Genomic DNA, 26,041 nt, shown 5'->3' with positions numbered 1-26,041 from the left:
CCGGAGACCAGCGGAAGGGGACCTGGACGAGCCTGCTAGGTAATGTCTTGTTTTTTTTTTTTTATGTAGTGTAGCTACTTCAGGGGTAGGGCATATATTTCAAGACCTTCCCTTATTTTCAGGGTAGGTTTTGTTTTGGGGGAAACAGGGTAGTGATCTGTATATTATGCAAATAATTTTAAAAGATAGAAACAGAATACAATGCTTCACTGAAACAGATACTGAATGCTGGCAACATCGCCTTCAGTAAAGGCTGGTTTAAAACGCAACGATAATCACTCAAAAGATGTCGCTCAAGTGACTTTTGAGCGATCATCATTGTGTTATTTACAGCGCAAGATGAGCGATCACCTTGCCCTGCCAGCGCAGGATGAAGACAAGCGGGGTGTCCCCGCTTGTCTTCTGCATACAGCTGTTCTCCGCTCCGAGCGCCCGGCTGTTAAACCGCTGAGCGCTCGGAGCGGAGGATGCAGAAGACAAGCGGGGTGTGCCTGCTTGTCTTCTACATCCAGATGTTTTCTGCAAGGAGCGCCCTGCTGTTATACAGCCGAGCGCTCCATGCCAGGTATGTAAAACAGAGCTGGACCGCTCTGTTCTTCATACTCAGCCTATAATCAGGTAGCGGAATACAGCTGAAACAATAGTATCAGCTGTATCCCGCTGTGAATCCCTGATATGGCTCATTGTCTTTCAGCACGCTGAAAGACAACGATGAGCTACAGGGTAACGAAAACTGCACAACGTAAGTGCAGTTATACACAACGATGATCGCTCAAAAGATGGCTTTTGAGCGAATTTTGAGCAATAATCATTGCGTCTAAATGGGCCTTATCAGTCAGCACATTGTTAGGACAAGCCATCACAATATAACAGTAAGTGAAACTCAATCATAAGCTGCAATTTCAGACACATCAGAGGGGAGCAGTCAGGGCTAAACTAACTTCAACATGGCTATCAGGCACTAGGCCAAAGGGATATGCAAACAAATCCAGTAGTATATTAGACATTTGGCACCTCAGCATTTATGACATCCTGGCGTTACAAGACCACCATCACACACAAGTATTCCGGATCACGGCAGGCTTCTACCACAAAATAATTCAGGAGCTCCAATATATTCCAATAAGCTAAAACCAAATAAAAGCCGAATGAGACTATGAAAGTGTAAATGATCTGGAGAACAGATGTGCTTCAGTAGCCCTGAGGGCTTGGACTCTATGACTGGCTTCCTACTAACTGACCTGGCTCTGTGTCCATATCTGAAAATGGACCAATCAACTTTCCATATTTGTTGCCAGCTGACTGGACATCAAAATACACATTTCCTGAAAAAGAGAAAAGAAAAGGTCAATTAAAACACAGAGTGGTTCTCGAATGTAGTTCAGGGCAATCTAAGCCTTGCAGCTGACGGATTCCCGGGGATTTAGGAGCATTAACCACATTTTCAGAGTACGAGGATTACTCCGTGAGCGACAATGTTATTATGACATGAAGGGCAATAACACCAAGAGGAAGAGAATAGTCCCAGACGGAAAAGGTGATGTAATCCGGTATAGCTATAAAGTGAACTGAGCGTGATGTTGGCTGCATACATAATAGAACAGATCGACAAAGAGCTTGCGTGTTTTTTTGTTTTTTTTTTAATTGAACGCACAGCGCAATTCACTACTTGCTGATGCTTCATTTGACATATATCCTATTTATATATACACAATAGATGTTACATACATATGAAGTAATTGTTGAGAAAGCACCGGACGACTATGTGGTAGAATGTCCAATACATATGCCTTTGCGTGCCCTGTGTCAGTTTGCTACCGAAATGCTGCCACCATGTGGTTGGATGACCACATGACATGCTAAGACATTTAAATATGTTGGCTAATAGAGGGGGACTTGACACCTAATTGTTTATACTGTAGAGGATACTGGCCTGCTTCAACCAGCCTGGGGTGGGGTTGAGGGAGAAGGATACTGCGCACCCCCAATCACCAGGGTAGCGGAGAGTGTCTCCTGCTACACTCAGCACCCACAGTGAAGCGCTGTACAGGAATGTACAGTGATGTAAAAATTGGTATCCTGCTGTCCTGTCCATTCAAGTCCAATTTGTTTAAATATCACATTATTAATCCCATAAGGTGAACATTGTCTGAAAAAAAAAAAACACACAAAGCTAAAATTGCACTTTGTGTAACAAAAAAAATGATCAAAAAGTCAAAAGTGCACCTCAAAATAATAACAATAAAATCTGCAGGTCACCAAGCAAAAAATGGGAATCTCTGCTTCAGGCCCCCTGCACGTGGGCAGAAATTCCACAGCAGGATTTCCCGCAGAATTTCCGCTCGTGCCCGCTGCCATAGGATTGCATTACATAATGCAACCCTATGCAGACAGCCGCGATTTGACCGTGTGAATACAATACACGTGCGGAAAACAAATCGCAGCATGTTCTATTCATGTGCGAGCCTTGCAGAGGTCCGCACAAAAACATCAGTGACGTGACGAGAATTCTCGCAGAGGGATCCAACCCAGCTGTCTGCAGGAGGCCTTCCCCTTATATATGCTTCCTTCTCGGCTAGTTTACCAATGGCATAATATTTCTTTTCATAATCGCAATGCCCTGTTCTTAAAAAGAATAGTATATTTTCATGACAGACTTTTTTTTTTTTATTCCAACTGAGTGTGTGTGTGTATATACACATACACACACACATTATATATATATATATATATATATATATATATATATATATATATATATATATATATATATATATATATATATATATATATATACACACATACATATATATACACACACATATATATATATACACATATATATACACATATATATACACACACACTTTCATTAAGAAACCATGGTAGAGCGCAATGATTCCTCTTCTCTGTAGCCCCACCAGCTGAACATTTACAGGTGTCAGCACAGGGTACAGAGTGTCCCCGACTACTGCTACCTCCATTTTGCAACAGCTATCATAATCACTGCTGGGATTTAAGCAGCAGCTAAAAACACTACTGTGATCCTTTTGAGAAAATGATTTTCAGACTAAATATAGCTATTCAGTCATATCATTATTTAGGGCAAAAACACATGGACACATGCGCCAAAACACGCACCGCTACAAAGTGTACAAGCGGTTGCTAGCTAATCGTTAAATTCAAGCCAGCCTAAACATCACTGTGTGGTCTTATCAGGACCGCATGCGGAGTTCTCCGCAGGTAGTGGCGATAGCATTGTTACCCATTCGAGAACAAAGGAGTTGGATGGAGATAAGAGACCTCCAGCTATTAACTGCTTTCAGCCAAGTCTTCATTAACACACTAAATTGCTATTAAGTAGCTGAGCAGCTACTTAATAGTTTATGCAAAATGATCGTTTAAAGCTGTCACTCAAACTGTTTGAGCGATTTTTGAGCGATCATCACTCCGTGTGAATGGGCCTTAAAACACACTCATCTGTTTAAGCCCTTTGTAAAGTGACTGTTCTACCAGGCAGTGACTAACAGAAAAACATCCATTAAAATTGATGTGTAATACCTGAAGGTCTGGTGGACGACAGGTCAGCTTACAATGTTTCCCAATGCTATACATACCATTATAATACAGTATAAATACATTAGCGGACAATACAGGGATCTCCCCCATGATCTGTTTATACCCAGGACTGTGTCGGTAACAAGAGGGCATCCGGTACATCTAGAGGAAAGCAGGTTTAATCACCAACACAGAAGGAGGTTCTTTACTGTAAGAGCAGTGAGACTGTGGAACTCTGTGCCTGAGAACGTGGTGATGGCAAAATCCATAGAGGAGTTTAAGAAGGGACTAGATGTCTTTCTAGAGCTCTATGAAATTACAGGATATAGACATTAGGTGACTGACGGGGTTGTTGATCCGGGTCTTGGAGTCAGGTAGAAACTATCAAAGGTTGATCCAGGGATTATTCTGACTGCCATTATGGAGTCGGGAAGGAATTTTTCCCCCCAAATGGGCTAAATTGGCTTCTGCCTCATTGGGGTTTTTTGCCTTCCTCTGGATCAACAAGGGGGAGAACAGGCTGAATTAGATATACATTGTCTCCATTCAGCCCAACATACTATGTATTATTTCCATTTTAATAGACTTGCTTTTGTCAGGTGTGATACTTTCTAAAGCCTTACCGTGTGAGGTAGAGTAAGCGTGTCCATTAGACATTATCTGCTGTATAAAGGAGATGATCTGTGGAATGTGTTCAGTAACCCTCATATAGATTGTTGGAGGAAGAACCTATAGAATGATAGGAACAGATAAAGGAAAAGTAGAACACATTTCTCTACAGATAGGACTACAGTAACTGTAAATTCTATAATAACACAAGTACAGTCTATTAGAGAAAGCTTTTATGATCATGAGAAATAACAATCCTGAGTCAGAAATGAAAGCGGGTGGAATGAATCACCGTCACCTTGGCCTTCCCATCACTATCAAGAGCTTAAATGTGCAAATCATGTGATTAGCATGCCAATGGAAATAGAAAGATGTTCAGCAATTGTTATAGAGAGACAAAGGCAAGTAAAAGCTATACAGCGGCGGCATCTATAGGGAATACTCCTGCCATATACCTCCAACATAAGGCTCTGACAAGAGGTGAAACAAGCCTAAATGAGGGGAAAGCTCCATCCCCATCACGGAGATCCATACTAAAATTATAAATGCACTCTGTCTGTTACATTGTAACGACTAAACCGCTGAAGCGATTTTGATGATATTTGGCAGGGAGATGGCTTGCATCTTGAGGAAGGACATAGGCTATGTTTTATCCTGAAAATGTATAGAGTTCTTTAGGGAGTGCGACAAGACAGATTTATTTGGTGATACGCAGGGGCACCTCTGCTCCGCCACCATGCGACGAGGCAGAGGGGAAGGGGTTCACATCATAAGCCATGCCTACACAAACGGGCAGACACGTGAGGGCAAACGTCGTTGCTGCACATATGCGATTATTAAGTGCTGCAAGGGAAAGGGGATGCACATAATAAGCTAGGCCTCCCCAAACGGGCAGGCACGTGAGGGCAGACGCCAATGCCGCACGTATGCAATTATTAAGCTAGCAGGGATACCCGCCGTTGCCCAGGATTAAAACTTGAACAAAAGACATCAACATGGATTGAGATTTTAATGGAAATCTGTGTTGCCCGTAGCAACCAATCACAGCGCAGCTTTTATTTTAACTCAGCAGTGTAAGAAATAGTTTCCTTTTGATAATCGGATTTCCTATGCTTTTTTTGATCTTTTAATATGCTGCACAAGTCAGATCTAGCGCGTGGCTCTAGAAGCCAAGAAACTGATGACCACACTGAGACAAAAAGGCATCGGCAAGCTGAAAGACAAGCTGCTCTTAGAGTGGTAGAGGCCCCAGAGCAGTCTCAGGTACATCGGACTTCAGATTAGGACCGTCACGCGTCTCTGAGAGCTAAAGATATATTGGAGCAACTTCAGGTCCGTCACGCGTCTTTTAGTGCGACACAGACATTAGAGCAATCTGAGGCCCACCGGACCTTAGAAGCTGATCATCACGCATCCCTTAGAGCTGCCGAGACCATTAATATTGCAATTACATTCCTTTCACCATTTCACCTTTTTATGTTTGAATATACAGCAAATCACAGATTATTAGATAAAAAATACAAATTCTTCACAAATGAAGTTGCAGGTAACAAGCTAGTCATTAATATTATAATAATTATTTACCGATCATCATGTATTCTGGCCAGAAAGATCTTCTATGAACACTGATGAAGGCGATACATCCAGGCTACAGAAGGCTCTAACGTGCCAAAAATTTGAGATACAGTCAAAACTGCATAATGCTTCTATTTTTCAGAAACCATAGACATGATCTCATTTACATGTCCAACTCTAGATTCTTTTTTTTAAAATTTCTGGCATTCTTTAACATTTATGATGAGCCTGATTGTGACATACAAGATCACATGTACAAGCAGAGCGACTCATGAATGAATGATCTGCATATTATATCTTTAAAGGGTTTGGAACTTTTTGGAATTTTTTTTCTATTGATGACAGGTCATCAATAGATTATTATCAATGGGGGTTCCCTGCCAATCAGATGATTCCCAGCACTGCAATGTGGTCAGCACTGGCAAGTGATAGTGCAGACAACACCGCACTGGTCCAGTTTGTTACTGCAAGCACAACTCCCGCTTAATTTAATAGGAGCTGCGCCTGCAATAGCAACCCCGGCAGCTGAACTATGGACAACTTAATCGGCTCCCTGCAGTGACAACGGTGTAGGGAATCAGCTAATCAAAACGTCCCAGACAACCCCTTTTTAAAGGGTTTGTCTGAGTTATGGTTTATTGGTAAAAGCCCTGCTGCATGTAGTACATAACAAATCAGCATATAGTCACCTCTTCCTGTCGCTGCTGTGTCCCGCGACGGTGCTGATTTGTTATGTTACTACATGCAGAAGGGCGTTTACCAATAAACTATAACTCGGACAACCCAGTGATGTCTCAAGAGTAGGAACCAGGAAAGAAGAGCAGGAGGGTATAAAAGCCCAAATAGTGGATCTCCACTCACATTGCCATCACCAAACTCACCACTCCCAGTAGGGATGAAAGAAAGAAAGAAAAAAAAACCCCACAAGACTCAAGTCCAAACATCCTTACCTTCAGAGCCATCATGTCTTGTTTAAACTCCTGTTCATATGTACGAGCCAAGGACACCGGGGACAAGTTAAGCTGTTGCCAAAACAGAAGGCAGGGAGATATTTATACATAGCCAAAACACCATGGGCTTTAAACAGTCCAAAACCAGCCATATGGGATGTGCTGCAGCACCGGGCATGTTCTTTATGAATAGCATCAGTGCGCTGTCCTGTACAAAAAAAACTGCCCTTTCTTCTAATCCCAGACAACCCCTGTAAATAGTTATTTCGTACTAGTTTGTGAATGGTTGACTAACAAATCAATAGCTGTGTGGCTGACTATTTTGTTGCAAAACTTCTGTAATTAAATAAAAATATTAAATTGCTTTATATACAGAGAAAACAAGGCAGCGTCCAGTACATGTGTTGTCCTAATGTAACTCTGCACAGTTCAAGTGACAACGTCTACTCTTCTGCTAACAATAAGGCCGGCTGTCTACGGGCGAGGTGTCATTGCGAGATATGCGGCAATAAAAAAAAAATTAAAAAAAAAAAAAAAATAAAAAAAAAATAAAAAAAATCGCATGTGAAGTTCGCATGACAAGCTTTCCATAGGAGAACCATGGAAAGCGCAGCCTACTGCACACGAGCAGAAAAATCATAGCGACTTTCCGCTCGCGTGATTAAAATCGCGGCATGATGCAATTCTCCACAGTGAGCCTATTATTAATATAAGCTAATCAAAGAGACCTTTTAGTGCTCCCCCCCTCTTCCCCTGCAGCGGAATATCGCAATCAATATTTCGTTGCGGTCGTGGACAGCCGCCTTACGTTATGTTCAGTGAAGTTCTTGTAGTTTACATCTGTATTGGAAACAGCATTTTTCTTTTCTTCATATATTATTTGTAAGCATCATTACTATACTTTGAGTTTATTTTCCCCCATTTAGTCCTTGGGTACCTGTAGGTTCACCTTATAGAAGTCCACTTTATTGTTGTCAGAGGTTTTTAATAGCTTTTAAATGATAAGATTTGCACTAACATCTTAATGTGATGTGTGGTATTAGGGGTGCAAAATTATAGATATTTTTTTTCTTTGAGGCACTATACTCCTTTTTCATAATTTGTACCATTTATTACCTTTCATGCCTACTTCTTAAAGTTTGATGTATCTTTTTCTAATCTCAAACCTTGTTGTCAAATTACTTGAGATACATTTGATATGTAAACTAGTGTAATAAACGATGAGTTGTATGACCACTTCAAGAACTTTAAACGATGTCAGAACAAGTATTTATAAAACTGAGAAGTTTTGGTTTCATCTCGGCAAAAGCTATTACTGCTGTGAAACATGACCGGATGAATGCCTTTGTATATACTTCTTCTGCAAACGTTGTGAATAAAATGTTCCACGTCGTCTTCACAGCTATTCGCATACATTCAGGGTTCATATGTATCCTCTGAAGGCTTAGCAATCACTTTACTCTTAATTAGCACAAAAGGGACAAAGGGCATTTCCCTTTTTACATAAACTTAAATAACTGCCTGCCCCTCACTAAAGAAGCACATTTGGGTTGAGAGACTTTCAAAACAACATGGCTAGTTAGTACTAATTGTGGCGGCCATACATGCAGATAATTTGAAAGCTGATTCATTTAATCATGAACATTTGAGTGTCTATGGTAACGAGCTCATTTTTTTTCAATTGCCAAAGGAAAGTATATTTTGAGAATAATGAATTTTTCAGAATTTGAAAATATCAGAATGACTTAAATAATTTTAAAGCACAAGAAAGAGATAACAAAATTATGTTTAAGACAAAAACTTTTGGTCATTTATTTGCATAAGACCGCCAGCCAGGAACAGACAAGTTTTTCTTTCCTTCAACACAGATTAACAAGCATGGAAAAAAATTTTTAAAGGGCTTATCCAAGTTTTTAAAATTTGACGGCTCAGCCCAAGGACACACCATCGATATCTGATCGGTGGAGATCTGACACCTCAGCTGATTAACTGTTTGAATGGGCTTGTGCAAGCGTTGTGGCCTCTTCAGTGTTTATATTGGTCTGAAAACATAACTTTTATTAGATATAAAATATAAAGTCACTTGCTAAAAAGGTCAAAAATCCAGATTGTAGGCTGCCTAAATCAAGTCAACACATTAGGTAAATCACCCGTGTGAGTACAGATTTGTTCTATTTCCCAGGGACACGAGTGGAAGACAAACACGCTCCCCAGTGTAGGAAACAGCTTGAAATATATGATCACAATCAGGGGCAAAAAAGCAGGCGATACACCCAAATGCAGGTGAAAAACTGCCCTAAACTTCCTACAAAGCGAGTGGAAGACTCAAACTCCCTGCTCAGAATCAAGGGGAATCATTAAATAAGCACCCATGACAGAGGGTCGTAGCCAACATTTTTTACCAGCTCCTTGGCATCCTCAGGGAATATCAAGGCTAATCTTCATGATCTTGAAAATGGTACAACTGTGTTTACCCCATCATTAGTTTAATCTCTCTCACACTTAGGGCTCGTTCAAATGAATGTAACTACAGCGCTGTTAAAGATCACATGAACGGGCTGCTTCAAGTTCCCAGAAGCAGCCCGTTCACATGCTCCAAGATGTGTGCTGCCCCCTTTCAAGACTCCCACAGGAGCCTATGGAAAGCATGCAGCAAAGATAGGACATGTCCCATCTTTGCACGCACCTCAGAGCCAACATGAGAGTTTGCACCCGCATGTCCTATCTTTGGTTAGGTGCGCAGAGTTTCGCACACCTAACAACCTCCATGTGAACGCTTCTGTAGCATTCTCTGCCCTTCAAAACTAGGTTCATGTGAACGAGCCCTTAGGCATTTTTGAACAGCGTTTAGCACTGCCTTTTCAGCGCTGCGCTAAACACTGTACAACGCTCCCATTCATTTCATTGGGGCTACTCACACAAGCGTCGAAACACTGCATCTTCAACATTGCACATTGACAGCGATGCAGGTTCTATCTCTGGCTGTTTTCAGCCATGCGTCACCCATTGAAATGAATGGGCAGCAGTTTCAGCGCTGCTGAAAACGTGGCACAAGTTGGTACCAAGTTTTTGACAGCGCTAAACGCAAGGACTAGCTAAATTACCTTAAAAAATAAATAAATTTTAATTCTCACCTAGCTGGCGCTGTCCCGGTTCCTGCTGCTGCTCTCTGGAGCTCCAGGCACTTGTCATCGCCGACAAACCCACCCCACCCTCGACAGACCCACCCCATCCCCACCACCACCTCCAAAAAGAAATTAGCTCTGATTGGCTGAACCAGCACCGCCAGCGCTGGATGTATGGCTGTGATTGGTGTATCCAGTGTTGGCTGCGATTAGCTGAGCTCAGCCAACCAGAGTAATTTCTTGCTGGAGGCGGGTCTATCAACACTGACAAGTGCGCAAAGAGCAGCAGCAGGCACCCGGAGTATAGATTTTTTCTTTCAGCTTTCTTGGCTGCGTTCAGCAGCCAAATTGTTGGCAAAAATGCATGACAACGCTGCCTAAACTGCAGCAAATGCAGTTTACATTTCTGCAAACACCTGTGTGAGGGAGGCCTTACAGACAAAACTATCAGACCATATTTCACTGGTAATCAGGGCAAAAATCCAGGATTCACTAACTTTTGATTATTACCATATATTTTGATTTCTTCACTTGTTGACAAATAATTTTTTTCCCTATGCGTGGTGTGTAAAATGTCTAATTACACACATATACAAGCAGGAGGAATACGCTATAAATGGATATAAAAAGGACATGCATATGACATATAAAATTATGCGAAGTTTTCTAAAGGAGGATACAACCATATAATATAGAACCAAATAAATTCTCTTTTTATTGTAACTTATCATACTGCTAAAATTGCAGTTATTCCTTCGTGAACGTTTATCTCTTTTTCCCCTTTAGTGTGTCTATAACTGGCCCAGCAGCCTGAAGGGAAACACAAAATGCCAGTAGCAGCTAACAGCACTAAAATAAGTGCAGTGTGTCAGATGGGGCGGCTCACTCTGGAGACCACCGCTAAATGCTGCTCATTGATATCTGGCAGCTATGCAACAGGATCACTGTAACAGGAGACTTCTATGGTCTCAATAGAAGCCTCTTGGAAAAAAATCTAAATCATTGATTTAGAAGTAAATGTAGCAGAATAGTGCAATAAGGACAAGAAAAATACCTTTTCCTCCTTGTGATTCTACTTTCTCACGCTGTAGCAACGAACTCGCTGCAGGCAACGATTACCCAACAGTTGAGAAAACAGTGACTTTTTTTGAAACATAACCTTGTCATTCTGCCACGTGCTCGAAGCTTAACTACTAGTAGTAACTACAGACTAAATATCAGAATAACCATACTTTAGTTTATGCTAGATTTAAATAATCTAAATAGCATATTCCCTTCTATTCAGATTTCCATCTCTTGATCTTCCAATTTGTAAGTCACTAGGAAAGTCGTATTGCATTCTGCCATGTGGCTTTTCTTGATAGGCGCCAGACCATCATGTAAAACTGTAATATTTAAAGTTTACCTGAGTTTTCACATTGTGTTCTAAAATATAACACGTTCTCCTTACTCATCTCATTTGCTGCTGTTTGTACCATTTTAGGTTTATAAAAATTCTAATTCTAAGGTGGTCTTCTCCATTTTTCTGTTTGCAATTCACTTTCAGGCAAGGTGTGTGCAACAAGCCTACCATTCTGCTAGTAGTTCACTGTCCTGTACTTCCTTTCCTTTACTTCCCATGCTACATTGCTCAGTTTCTGGTTCAATCAGCAGGGAGGCAGTATCTGAACGCCCACCCCTCTGCAGGAAGATTCAGACATATTCTGGCCAAATGATTAGTAAACCCAAAGTAATGTATACACACACACACACACACACACACACACACACACCAAGAGATGCAGAGATGGTGGAGACAGTGTCTGCAGGTCTGTCAGCCTGTGAGTGCAAGGAGCGGACTGTGAGGAAAGCCCTTCACCACTTTCTAATGTTCCTCTAACAGAAACTCAGTACCTAGCAACAGGCAGTGGATGGCAAAGCGGCTGAAAGGGAGATGCCTAGTGGCAGCCATTTCAAGCTTGCTTTACGGTGGTAAAACAACAACATTTTTAATGAAAGCATATTACCTGACTGTGGTATATTGCAACAACGAATACATGGTTTGCTATATTTATACCTCTGAATACTGCGTTTATATCAAAGAATACTGTAATGAATGATGTAATTCAGATATAGAATATATACAAGTGATATGCTGTTTTCTTTTTTTTCCCCTCTCTTTTTTTTGTCTATCTCGGTGACTATCCATTGAAATTTAATACAATGTTAAAAATGATATGAGCAAGTATTGAAATATCCAATTGGAAAGTATCTATCTATCTATGGAATAGTTATTTGTAGAGATGAGCGAGTATACTCGCTAAGGCACATTACTCGAGCGAATAGTGCCTTAGCCGAGTATCTGCCCATTCGTCTCTAAAGATTCGGGGGCCGGCTAGGAGGAACGGAGGGGAGATCCCTCTCTTCCCCCCGCAAGTCACCTGTCACCGGCCCCCGAATCTTTAGAGACGAGCGGGGAGATACTCAGCTAAGGCACTACTCGCTCGAGTAATGTGCCTTAGTGAGTATACTCGCTCATCTCTAGTTATTTGTATATGTTGGTTTAGGTATTCTAATATAATGTAGGAATGGGTGTTCAGTCTGGGATTTTTATAAGGAGCGGGAGGTCCGAGCCGCACACACATTCCCTTTGTCAAAAAGGGGTAATCAACAGGTGAAATCCTGATAGTTTTTAAGGAAGGGAACTGCATTATGGGATTGAGGCGATCAAGATCTGGGAGGAGACCGAAACGCGTCCTTGGGGAATATGCAGTAGGCTTGTTGTACCGAGCACCATTTAAATAAAGCAGAAGATTTTTGCTTTCATAATCCAAGCTCCTACTTCATGTTTTGTCTATGAAATGAAGAGCCACCAGGATCGAATGGCATGGGATAGAAAGTGATCTCTGCTGGAAGGATACATACTAGATATAAGACGGGATCAAGCACGATCTGATGCAAAGGTGTGGAACGTTTATTCTTTGATTGGAAAAAGTACAGGTCTGGATAATGTTCTGTGATGGGACATAAAGGTGGAGCCTGCTGGGTTTTACTGCCTTGTCTTTTAATTGAATGTCAATGGCAAAACAGATGCCATACAAGAATCATTTTGCATAATAGGACAATCACCTACTGCGGAAAAAAAAATATAGAAATGTATCCCTCAACAGCATAGGAAATATATGGTGTAAACGAGCCCTATGTGTTTGCAACTGGGACTATAGAAAGCATAGGGAAAATAAGTGTCCAGAACTGTGGTCCTCAGATGCACAATCAGAAAAAAAAATTAACATGAGTGAAGAAGAGGTAAAAATGACAAGTGTATCATTTATAATTGTTCAACGTAAATTGTATAATTAACTACTGGCGCACATAACCACCTAATACAAGCGCAAAGCAACCATGCTTTTACATGTAAATTAAATGTAGGTGTCTCAGACACAACTCCTTTCAGAATGTAGCTCCTGAGGAAATCGTCAGGCACAGCAGGAGAGATGAATTATTACATGGTAGTCATTCAGATGGATGTTCACCGGAATGGCAGACTATTCTACATGCTTTCATTCTAGTTACATGCGACAACCTTATTAACACCCAAAGGCTGTATATGACAGTTAACTGTGCTGTTCTCATGTTACAGGCCACAAATAATAATAATCATTAAAAATAAAAACTTTTTAGAGAAAACAGGGCTGCCAGCCAATATCAATCCTAAGTCTGAATGCACGCGACCGGGTAAGATCCCGCAGCAGAATCCGACAAGGTGCCCAGCCTGTGACCCCCACGTACCTGTCCGGATGGTCTTCTGTGCTGCGGATGGGCTAGTACGGATTATGCCATGCCGTCACTAGGCGAAGTGCGGATTCCGTGACCTCTCCGAAATGATGATTGCAGAGGAGCCATGGATCGGCCAACTTCCATTGATTTCAATGGAAGCCATCCGTCGCTCAAATAGAGCATGCTGCGATTTTCCCTCCGGGAGCAGGAAAAAAAAAAAAACGGGACTTTTTCTTACCGATAATTCCCTTTCTTGAAGGCATCATGACAGCATACACCTGGAGGTTGCTCACCTGCTGACCTGATGGGACAGGAAGAGGCAGAACATAAAAGGCACCTCCCCTCCACCAACACCAGTGCGTTCCAAATAACCAGTGACAGTATACTTAACCAGAAGGTGTGTTTTATTGGCACCACACACCTTAGACAAAGAAATCATAAGCATACACATTACCTCATGTGTTAAACAAACAAGGGTAACCGTGTCGGTAGGGGGGAAAAAGCCCGTATGCTGTCATGATGCCTTCAAGAAAGGGAATTACCGGTAAGAAAAATTCCCGTTTTCCCTCCGACATCATGACAGCATACACCTGGAGGAATACCAAATAACTGGCATGGGCTTTTTTAGGGAGGGATTACTGCTTGAAGCACCTTCCTCCCAAAGGTTGCATCCTCACTAGATTTTAATGTCCAGCCTATAAGGTTTAATAAACGTATGACTAGAAGTCCACGTGGCTGCGTTACAAATCTGTTCGATTGAGGCGTGCGCTCTTTCTGCCCAGGAAAATGCCACCGCCTGAGTAAAGTGGGCTTTCAAACCTTCTGGGGGAGGAATGCACTTGGCCTTGTAAGCCTCCTGGACGGCTCGTCTAGAGATTCAATAGCCAGGTGGCTCAGAAGTGGCCTTCCCTTGGCCTGCCCCTGAAATTGAACGAAAGTTTGTCAGTCTTTCTGCAACTTTCCGTTGCCTCAAGGTACGCTAATGCAACTCTTTTAACGTCAAGATTATGGAGCCTCTGCTCCTTTTCGTTTTTAAAATTTAGACAAAGGCTGGAATGACTATTGGCTGGCCTCCGTGGAAGTCTGACAAGACTTTGAGTTGGAGGGAAGGGTCTAAGGAGAATACGATCTCATCAGGGTGCATAGTCATATATGGGGCCCTTTGCGAAAGGGCCTGAATTTCACCCACGCACATAGCCGACATAACTGCCACAAGGTGGGCTACCTTGTACGTCAGCAAGGCGACGGATAGGTTTCTAATAGGTTCAAACGGGGGGGGGGGGGGGGGGGGGGGGGGGAAACGCAGAAGGCTTGAAGGACTATAGTCAGATCCCAGGGGGGGCACCATCAGCCTTATGAATGGATGCAGTCTACTCGCCCTTCTAGGAAATTTCCTGATCCCCTTGTGCTCAGCAAGCGTGAGATCAAAGAATGCCCTCAAAGCCACTACTTAGGCTTTGAGGGAATCTGGACTCAACCCATTATCCAGGCCTGCCTGGACGAAATTAAAAATTTTTACGAATGTCCGATTGGATGTCCTGACCCATCCATTCTGAGAATTTTTTCCCGACTTTGGAATAAATCTTTTCCGTCGAGGGCATAAGGCTCTCGCAATTAGTGGAAACCCCATTAGATGATAGACCCTTTTCTAAGAATTTTACCCGTTCAAGATCCAGACTGTAAGCCTGAACTTGTGAACCTCCGGGTAGAGGAGAAGACCCTGCAGCAATAGGTCCAGTCTTGACGGAAGATGGAGGGGCTCTCCCACTGACAGATCTCAGGACAGGAAACCAAGGTCTTTAGGGCCAATAAGGCGCTACTAACGTTACTGACAGCCTTGGCCGCAGTAATTTTCTTAGGAGTAGCGGAATCAGGGGTAAAAGGGGAAAAGCGTAAGCTAAGTCCCAAACCCAGAGGTGAGAGGGGGCGCCCGTGCCTAAGGCTTGACGGCAATTGGTATTTGCGCTTCACGCAAACAAAACTATTTCGGGTACCCCCTATTTGTCCCGAGTAGGCTAAACACTTCGGGATAGAGTCCCCACTCTCCTGCGTCCACTTTCTTCCTGCTTAGAAAGCCCACGACTGAATTCTCGGCTCCTTTTATACGGAAGGCCGACAGTGACTTACTTGTGAGTTCCACCCATTGAAGGAACCTTCCCGCCAAATGATGAAGTAGAGGATTCCTGGTGGTACCCTGGTGGCGAATGAGTGGCACTGCCATCATGTTATCAGAAAAAATCCTCACATGCTTCATCCCTAAACTGTTTGCAGGCTACGTCGGGTTTCCCAAACCTCATTACGTTCTCTAACGTTAGATAACCTGGATCTCTCATGAGGGTCCTATGTACCCTGTATATGGCCACCTTCAAAGGTGACCCCTCACCCTTTTGCGCTGGCATCAGTTATCGCGGGGTCCCCATTAAAAGGTTGTCTGAGGACAACCGCCAGTGGAGTGAGGATCTAGCCCTAGTGGAAATAGGGATTGTCCTGTCAAGTGAGGACTGACTTGTCCCCATTCTGGAGGATAAGTGTCTGGAGATCACAGCTGTGGAACTGGGCCCAGGGAACCACTCCAATGCATGAAGTCATTAGCCCCAGGATCCGCATCGCCTCTTATTGAAACTGTAGATTTTTTATATAGAGCAGAACAGTCTCTAGAATGAGCTGTTTCCTTAGAGGAAGAAGGGATGAACATTGGAGACGAAAATCCAAAATGACTCCCAGGAATTTTTTCCTGGTGTCCGGATCCATGTTGGATTTCAAATCATTAATGATCCAGCTCAGACCCTTAGGTAGCTGAAGCGTGGACCCCCAGTGTGACCTCAGAATAGTGAGGGGATCTGCCAACCATCTACTGAGCTATGCCCCCTTTCAGATGAGGGATGATGATAATCCCGCGATTGTGCAGAAAGGCTACCATTTCAATCACCCCTTTGGAAAAGATCCGTGAAGCAGAGGAGATTCCAAGGGGAAGGCGCCAGTCTCAGCGCAAATTTAGGAACTTTTTGCGAGTTGACATAATTGGGGATGTGATAATACTCATCCTTTATGTCAATCGTAGCCATAACCTTATCCCTACCAATCAGGGGGGTTGCGGTTCTGATGGCTCCCACCGATGGAGACTATCTGGTTGGGAACCAGAAAGAGAGGGGAGTAAAACCCTTTCCCCCATTCCGTCTTAGGGATGGGGATAACTGCACCGATATCCAGCACGATTTGTTCACCCTTAAGTAGAGCCTGCTCTAGGGTTGGTGCCTGGATGACGGTCGCGGTGGGACCGGAAGCCCGTACTTGGACCCAGGCCCACACAGTCCCCCGAGGTTAAAATGAATCTATTTGGAGGACGGGGTTCTAGCTCAAATCTTGTACCCCTCCGCCACCAGGCCTGCGCTTGTGGGATCGATTCCTATCATTTGGTGTGGCGTTTATAGGGAATGTAGATTTACATTGTGGAAGCAGACTCGCAACATGACGTCCTGCACAGTGCAAGGTTTCTCTGTTAGCGTTTTTTCGAAGACGAGATATTTTTTCTCCCCCTGTGACACTTCCCCAAGATCTTCAGGATCGAATTCTTCTGCCATGTCAGAGTTGGACTCTAACACTGCAGGATGCAGACCTTCTTGTGGCCCCTAAGGGCCCTGGTTGGAGGTCCGAGAGGTAGGACTGTTTCTTCCCGGACAACTGACTGGATTTCAGACATGTGGGAAGATTTTTCTTCCTGCAGAATTTTCGCTGAGCAGGATGCGCATAATGTTTTAGAATAGGAGTCGTCAAGTTTTGTAAGCATACTGGACGCTTTTTACTTCTCCTCCTAGCCCCCCCTAGGTTTTTGAGTATCCCTGTCGTACATGACAAGGGAGAGCTCTGTTAGTAAGGGAAGTGTAGTGCAGGTGTCTGTAGGTTGGCCCACAGGACCACTTACAGTTTGGAGATTCTCTCGGTCCTCTCTTGGCCGACATCCTGCACTTGTGGGATCCATTCCTGTCCTTAGAATCGATTCCTAGCGTGAAAAGAAAAAACACCAGCCGCCTGGTGCAGGGGCTTTAAATTTTGAATCTGGCGCCAAGCCGCGCCAGGCCACACCCCCTTTGTGTGCTCCATCGAGGCCACGCCCTCTTGCGGAGCATCTGGCGTCACATTCCTTGTGTTCCGCCCGCTACAGCCGGGACCCAGAGATGGCGGTCGCCGCCTGGTTGACAGCCGCGGTGGTGCCGGAAAGTCTGTCCTTGGACCCAGGCCCACGCAGTCCCCGGTTCGCACCCAGATGAGGTACTTCCCACTGGGGCAAGCGGGGCTGCCAGAAGATCAGATCTTGGAGATGGCCTCCGCCGCCTGAATGACAGCCGCAGTGGTGCCGGAAAGCCCGTCCTTGGACCCAGGCCCACGCAGTCCCCGGTTAGCTCCCAGATGAGGTACTTCCCACTGGGGCAACCGGGGCTGCCAGAAGAGATGCCGCCGCTCACCGGTAAGTCCTGGAACCTCCGGGACAGCATCGCTGGAGCTCTGCCGCTGCTGTCCAGGAGGGACAGGAAAAGCACTGGTGTTGGTGGAGGGGAGGTGCCTTTTATGTTCTGCCTCTTCCTGTCCCATCAGGTCAGCAGGTGAGCAACCTCCAGGTGTATGCTGTCATGATGTCGGAGGGAAATAGTTCGCAATTGATTTCTGCTCGTGGACTTGGAAAAGGCAATTTTTCCATAGCATGTTATGGGCAGCATTTGGTGCGGAATCCGGAGGTGGTTGCCTGCTCCGGGCTCCGCAATGCCAATATGCCTGTGTGCATTAGGCCTAAAAGTCTTTAAGCCATGATAGAACATTTCACATTATCAAAGCAAAAGAATTCATGTTTACCTCATTGGCTCTCTTGATTATCTTGTCATCTATATCGGTTATGACCATTACCATGACAACATCGATTCCAAAATACTGAGTCAGAATTCTACGAATAATGTCAAATCGAACATAGGAACTGTAAAAGGAAGAGAACAGAATTGGTCGTCTTCATTTCTAGACACCATAGATTTAAAAAACAAGGAAAAAAATAAAAAAATTGTACAATCCTGATCTTTATACTAATAAACATTCTAAAGAAACAGTACGGTTCCTATTCCCACACCCATTGTCACCACAAGGGGATGCCCTCCATATCCACATACGTAGCCCTATCTCACACGAGCGTTTAGTCACTGTGTATTACGCATGCAGTTTTTGCGCATGTAATGCGCAGTACCAATCTCCCATAGACCTTAACGGTGACTCTGAAGCAGTGCACATGAAAAAATCATGGCATGCACTGACGCATATTACGTGCACAGACATGCCAATATAGTGTATGTGGATTATGAGTAATCAGCAACTTACGCCTGTAATAGAGGACTCATCGTGGTATATTGTACAACTAGTTGATATACCTGGCTTCGCCAGTGTTAATTTGGTGCAGGCGTTTACCCGTGGTTCACATGGAAAATGTTATGAAGTCAAGGTTACTTCAGAGGAACCGAGGAATAAAATACGTATACACAGAGGAGCGTTCGGTACATGCAGTCTGAGAAGAATCTATGTCCCTCTGCAGAATGTGCCACCCCTCCCACTCTGCTCACTTTTAACCCTTAAAGGTAATGCCCATTTTTATTCAAATTTACCCCCAAATTGCCGCCCCTTCTTAGCCTTAAAGGCATACTCCATCCCTGAAGTCCATGGCCATTTCCTTATGCACTTGACAGCCTTTCAGTATATTCACACAGAGGTCAGTTAGATTCTCCTTAGTATACACAGAGGTGAGGTAGATTCTTCTCAATATACAAATCATTTCCCCAGACTTTCTGAGAAAAGCTCTCTCTAACGTATCACAGATTTTCACACAATTTTTTACACTTCAAATTGAATTGCTCTCCTACCCCCATGCAGGCTCACCTGTCCTCTCCCGCTAACTCACTGCAATGGATAGGGGTGGGACAGGGGTGGAGCTAAGCACGGGTCCATCCTGCCTCCTCTCATTGCTGGCTGTGGACAAAGGGCAGAGCTAAGCTCCAGCGTTCTCCCCACCTCTTGTCCATAGCCATTAATGGGAGGAGGCGGATGGCGCTTAGCTCCGCCCCGCCCATTGCAAAGAACGAGCAGGGAGGAGAGGACAGGAGAGCCTGCGATGGGGAGGGAGGGAAAAAGGGAGACAGCATGGTATTCTTGGCATATATTCGCCAGGACCCATGCCGTCTGATTTGTGCGCCCGTTCACCAGTTTTAGCACTCCCAACGTAGCGTATATCGGCCAGCCATGAAAACGGTCAGCTGATATATGCACGTGGGAAGGAAGTCTAAATCAAAAAGGGAAGGTTATGGATTTTTTGCCTCAATACATTAATTCCAAACAGCCTCAATTAAATTCTTGAGAAGGTGTGACACTGGATTTTACAAACACATTTCTATCAATTTTTATACATTTTTTTGCCCCCTGATTTTTAATATTTTAGTAACATTTTATAATTCCTGAACTGTCTGATGTGGAAACCTCCATTTTCCTAGCATTCTTTATATTTTTATATCAGCATCTTAACCACGCCTTTTAAATATTTTGTTCTATGTCATTAATATTTTACAATCACTACCTATTATACCTCTTTTTATGTTAATAGTTTTATTCCATTTTATGCCTTTTACACTGACAGATTGACACCCTTATTATTTTACTAGCTGATCCCGGGCTCATCCAAGTTAATACACAGGTATTTACCTGTTGTTCACATGGAATATTTTCATGAAGTCCCTTTAGAGGAACCGAGGAATAAAATATGTATACACATAGGAGCGTTAGATTCTCCTCAGGCTGCATGTACAGATGTCCCTCTGCAGAATGTGCCACCCCTCCCACTCTCACTTATTAGCCTTCAAAGACAACGGCCCTTTTTTATTCATATTTAACCCAAGACTGGAGGCTGTGGTCCCTTCTTAGGCTTAAAGGCATGTCAGTTAGGTTCTCCTCAGTATATACACACAGAGCTGAGGTAGATTCTTCTCAGTATACAAATAATTTCCCGAGGCTTTATGGTTTCTGAGAAAAGAGCTGTTTCATGCCTCTATTTTCGCAGTTTTTTTCAGGCTTAGAAATGAGTTTTGAAGTTGCGACCCCTTTACTTTTCCTATTTAGGACGCAAAGAATGGTCATGGCAAATTTAATGTTTGTGCAGTACAGATGTGTGTTATTAGTTACATTACATAGTGGATCGCTTACTTTCGCACTTCGAATTGAATAATCAAGTTGCGACCCCTTCACTTTTCCTATGTAGAGCCTAAAGAATGGTCGTGCCAAATTTCATGTTTGTACATCAGCAGGAAGTTAGTGGCCAGTCAGTCAGTCAAGGCTTTCACCTTTTATATATAGATTTAGCCATTATATTAGATTGAATACAATTTGTAATTGATACTATTCCCTTTTATGGTTTTTATTTCGTTTAGCCAAGTGTTGGAACTGAATCTGGTGTGTGCATTTTTATATAAAATATTTTACCCAGTTGAACACCATTTTTAGTATCTTTAAGCTGCAAATTTCTTCCCTAATTTTACAACCACCATAATTTACCCCTCCTCCGTACCACCACAAGTTCTCAACACTAAATTATGTTTTGATTAGAGATGAGCGAGCGCACTCGTCCGAGCTTGATGCTCATTCGAGTATTAGGGTGCTCGAGATACTCGTTACTCGAGACGAGCACCACGCGGTACTTAGATTGGCTTAGCGCAGGGACAGCTGAGAGCTGCCCCTGAGCCAATCAGAGGCAGCCCTCACTCACCCATTCATGAATTCATGAATGGGTGTGAGTGAGGGATGCCTCTGATTGGTCAGGCTGTGACCAATCAGAGGCATCTCATTCAGCAGGCGGGGATTTTAATTCATCCCGCGTACGCCGGCAGCCCATTGCTTTTAATAGAGCCGGCTCCATTGAATTCAATGGGCTAACATCGTTCTTCTCTGCCACAGCTGTTACAGCTGTGGCAGGGGAGAACGATCTTTACGCTGACAGTGGGTGGGGGGGTCTCACTCTTGCCGCTATTGTGGCTTAATAGTGGGACCTGGGAACTTGAGATACAGCCCAAAATGTAGCTCCTCGCCTGCCCTATTTGTTTCTATGTCGTTTCCATCACTTTCTTGTGTTTTGCAGATTTTCACAAATGAAAACCTTAGCGAGCATCGGTGATATACAAAAATGCTCGAGTCGCCCATTGACTTCAATGGGGTTCGTTACTGGAAACGAACTCTCGAGCATCACTGAAAGTTCGACTCGAGTAACGAGCACCCGAGCATTTTGGTGCTCGCTCATCTCTAGTTTTGATGCATAGAGTATTTTATAATTATCATTTTTATTCTTTTCATTTGTTCTAATATTGCCATATTACTACACATTTTTGTATTTTAAACAACTTCCTCTGTGAAATATATAGATATTATGCTTTACATCCGGTCGCTGGAGCGCACAGCCACTTCTGGTAGTTTGATGGAACTGCATGCCGAGTTTTGCAGCAAAATGACAACTCCTCCGAGGTGCTTGATTTATTTATTTATTTATTTTTTCACAAAAAGTGTGTGTCTGTACATACATACAGAATATGTTGGCGCTATATAAAGATTATCATCATATTGAAATATACATCTTAAGTCTTGAAAGCCATTTAAGACTGACAGTTGCATTATTCCTCCAATGTAATCCACGACACCTATGGTGACATTTGTCATATAATATTCTGTGCTCGGTCTGCATCAACACGGTAACTTAAACTTGGATTGAAGCAAAGGTAAACTATAAGAAATATCTATTCTGATCGATTTCACATAAGCAGGCAGAGCTTCCAACAAATCTTTGGATAAGTACTTTTGCACATTTATTTAAAAAAAATAAACATGTGGTAACTTACCATGCATGTCCAAGGTGTGCGTGATCGTAAACCGTGGGTCCACAGCTATACCTGAAAAGAGCAGGAGAGATAAAGTTGTCAATCATGTACAGAAGGACTATGACTTAGAATGCCTAATGTAAAGCCCCATTTACACAGGACGACTGTCCGACAAACAATGTCCGTCACTCGTCCCCGCGTGTACTCGCACTTTTGCTGCTGCATGGGAGCTAGTATCATGGGCTCACAGTGGGGCGGCTGCAGGAGATTTCGCTCCCCGCTCTCCTCCTGCCCCTCTCCATTCACTTAACACAGGACTGAATGGCCGCTATTTACACTGAACGATCATCATTCAGGATCATTGCTCATAGTGTAGGCTGCATAAAATCCTGAAGGACGATCGCTCAGTGTAAATAGCGGCCGTTTAGTACTGAACAGCCGCTATGTTAAAGCAATGGAGAGGGGCGGGAGAGAGCAAGGAGTGAAATCTCCTGCAGCCACCCCCCTGCTGGCCGCTCTGTGAGCGAGCCAGTGATTCTCTCCCATGCTACTGCACAGGAGGTAGTGAGTGTGCAAGGACGCCTACCACATATTAGGGGGAAGGGGCTGATTAGTAGTATACTTGCCCCTAGATAAGTCTCATTTATACATGTGGTGCAGCACGCAGGCTTACAAGCCATTACTGGCGCCACACATGATTGAGCCTGGCGGGCACCCCGGCGTCTCAAAGTGAGCCACACTGGACCGACGCCCCGGGCTCCCCGCATCTAAGGCCTGACTGCCTACAGCAAAAAACAATGATAAATACGTGCTATTCGTTAATATTTTTACCAAAATACACAAGCTTGCAAGCCCACGACAAGAGTCCTCGTTATCTGGGAGTCATTACACTACATTTACAAACCTATCACCTATCGCCAGAACTGAAAAAACACAGTCAAAAAAGTGGTAACCACATTCTACCGTGTTTTTAGCAGCACTAAAAACGCACCCAAATTGATTTCAACGGGCAAAGCATTGTGTTTTAAAACGCATGAAAATAGAACAGACAGCGCTTGAACGCTCATCTAAGAAGCCCCATTGAAATCAATGGTAGTGATGGACAGCATTTAGCACTGCGCTGAAAAAAAACAAAAACAACAAAAAAAAACGCCTGTGTTAGAGGGGCCTAATTTTTGGGCAGTTTTTGGAGCCAAACACAGAAGTTGATACAAGCAGAGCAGCGGCAGTCTTCCCCTCGCACAGGGCGTCTACCTTTTTTGAGGGGGAAAACCACTCGCCTGTCTCAGAAAGCTGTGAAAATCTGACGGTGCGATTCCAGCGCTATACGGTAGTTTTAGCCACGACCAGAGATATGTGACTGTAGCTTTGCAGACTCTGAAGGCTGCTGCCGTTATCTAATATATATGTAGTTTGTTATCATTAGAACATCTCTGCCCTCCGGTCTATACATTATGTACCTCACACATCATCACATGGCTTCTACAGGGTGGTAGCCGCCACGACAGTCTTATGGAAGCGGTCTGTGAGATAATCTCTCTTTGTTGCCCATAGCAACCAATCGCAGCGCAGCTTTCATTACCTATACTGCTGAGGTAAAATAAAAGCTGTGCTGTGATTGGTTACTATGGGCAACAAAGATTGGCCTTTAGGTCATATTTATACGGATTTGCTTCAGATTTTGGTGCAGATCTGCAGCAAATCAGCAACATGTGAACATACCCTAAGGCCGGCCTCCACGGCCAAGAGTATAATGTGAGATTTGTGCATCGCGAGACGGACAAATATGTACCCCATTCTTTAAAATGGAGTCCTACACATGAGCGATGTTTTCCTGCAGGGCATCACGATGCGGGAAATAAATTGCGGCATGTTTATCTCGCATCGCAGCGCCATTGTTTTCTATGGGACCAGCAGCAGCACTGGCCCTATTGAAAGCAATGGGAGAACTCTGCGATCCTCTGCCGTCTCTGTGACGGCCGCGCCGGGGGATCCCTGCGTCCCCGAAGTGATGCGAGGCTGGTTTGCCATGAAAACTCCTTACATCCCTGGGGATTTCACATGGTGGGGAGTGCAATATGAGGGCGGGAGACATGACCACATATCACACTCACCTGTGTGAAGTAAGCCTAAGACCACTTTCACACGTGTTCAGAAATCGCAGCTTTTACCGCAATTTTAAGTGGCATTTTTGAACGCACGTCAAAGCGTTTGACAGTGCTTTTTAACGCACCCCGTCATTGTGATGGGCAATGAGATGCGTTAAAAAGCGCTAAGAGGCGCGATAATAGAACAAACAGCACTCGAAAAATCGTACAGTTAGAACCGCCACATTCGAGCGCAGGTCTGAGAAGCCCCATTAAAATCAATGAGAGCCTTGAACCGCGATTAGCACGGCACTCAGGACGCCACGGTAAAAAGTGGTTTGTGAGAACGGCCTTCGGCTGCCCTCGCAGGAATTTGTGAAATACCACATTTTAAACACGGCATCTTCAAATAGCGTTTTCAAACCTCGTCGACTGCGTTTAACGCACCCCATCATTCCAACGGGATAAAACGGAGCAGACGGCATTCAAGAATTGTTGCATTAGAAACACCACGCTAAATGCGGTAAAAAAACGGTGCGTGTGAGAATGGCGCAAGGGTGCGTTTACACGTGGCGGAACGTCCACAGCGTAAATTTCACAGCAAATTCTGCATCTAAAGCAGTCAAGATGTGCGCCATTAGTGCGGAGTTTAACTGCAGGTACACCAATGGGCGGATTTTAACTCTTTTGGATGTGGAAATAGCGCAAAGTTTGTTGTGGAATGTCTGCGGCTGGCACGCCGCGGCTTCTCCGCCCGTGTGAACACACCATGCTGGCTGCGATCATCCACTGAAGGGTTCTCCTGACCATGGGGAGATATAGGTAAAGCCAATAGATCGGACTATGGATGGAATTCTAAGAACATTGGGAACACAAACACTCTGCCCCAGATAACAGCTAATGGTCCTTCCACTTCTGTTTGAAAGTTACTGCTACGTCCCCCCTCCCCCCGCCGTGTCACTCAGGCACTGCTATGTCGTCGCCCCCCATGTCAAACCAGCACTGCTATGCCCCCTGCTTCCAACCCATCTACAGAGGCAGTGAGTGATCTGACCATGTTGCCAACGCCGGCCTGAGCAGAATGAGCTCTTCCTTCCTTCTAGTTAGGCTGTTGTACACTTGTATTCCCGTATCGTATCCACTAGGGGGCGCCCAATGCCCAGCAGCAGAGGTACATAAGCCACCGGGCCGAAGGTTTGCAGTCAGTGCGTGGAGCAGCCGGCCGCCGTGCCGCACTATAGTCTGCATTGTCCCGCCGTGTTACCAGCCGCACAGTGCGGTAATGTGGAGCGCCGTCAGGACCTCCACATGCAGCGTCAGTCCATAAACCAAGCCTCTTCCTCCGCTCCTCCCACCGCTAACCCTTCATCTCCCCGATAGTGGTAAAGCAGTCAGCGGCAGACATAGCGTTGGGTATGTGGGGTGAGCTCTCCTTCCAGGTGTCACTAGTATATGGTAGCCGCAGCCGGTGTAATACCGTGTATGTGCGCTGGGGTGCG

The 26,041-nt window shown here is 44.1% G+C and overlaps 1 protein-coding gene across 1 annotated transcript in view; it reads right to left on the bottom strand.

Moving 5' to 3' along the window:
* CARS2 (cysteinyl-tRNA synthetase 2, mitochondrial) overlaps positions 1–26,003 on the bottom strand; it is a 68,538-nt gene extending 42,535 nt beyond the window's left edge. Inside the window, exons 1-6 of the mRNA XM_066579802.1 lie at positions 25,597–26,003; positions 22,477–22,527; positions 18,422–18,539; positions 6,693–6,764; positions 4,182–4,287; positions 1,242–1,325 (exon numbers count right to left, since the gene is read on the bottom strand). Of these exons, the coding sequence (XP_066435899.1) occupies positions 1,242–1,325; positions 4,182–4,287; positions 6,693–6,764; positions 18,422–18,539; positions 22,477–22,527; positions 25,597–25,790 (625 nt within the window). The 5' untranslated portion in view covers positions 25,791–26,003. The remainder of the gene's footprint in view (positions 1–1,241; positions 1,326–4,181; positions 4,288–6,692; positions 6,765–18,421; positions 18,540–22,476; positions 22,528–25,596) is intronic.
* Positions 26,004–26,041: the final 38 nt, after the last annotated feature.

The sequence above is a fragment of the Eleutherodactylus coqui genome, chromosome 1 (genome assembly GCF_035609145.1).
Source record: "Eleutherodactylus coqui strain aEleCoq1 chromosome 1, aEleCoq1.hap1, whole genome shotgun sequence".
NCBI classification, from domain to species: Eukaryota; Metazoa; Chordata; class Amphibia; order Anura; family Eleutherodactylidae; genus Eleutherodactylus; species Eleutherodactylus coqui.
Note: the sequence above shows the minus strand (reverse complement) of the source record. Positions and strands in the feature narration are given on the sequence as shown.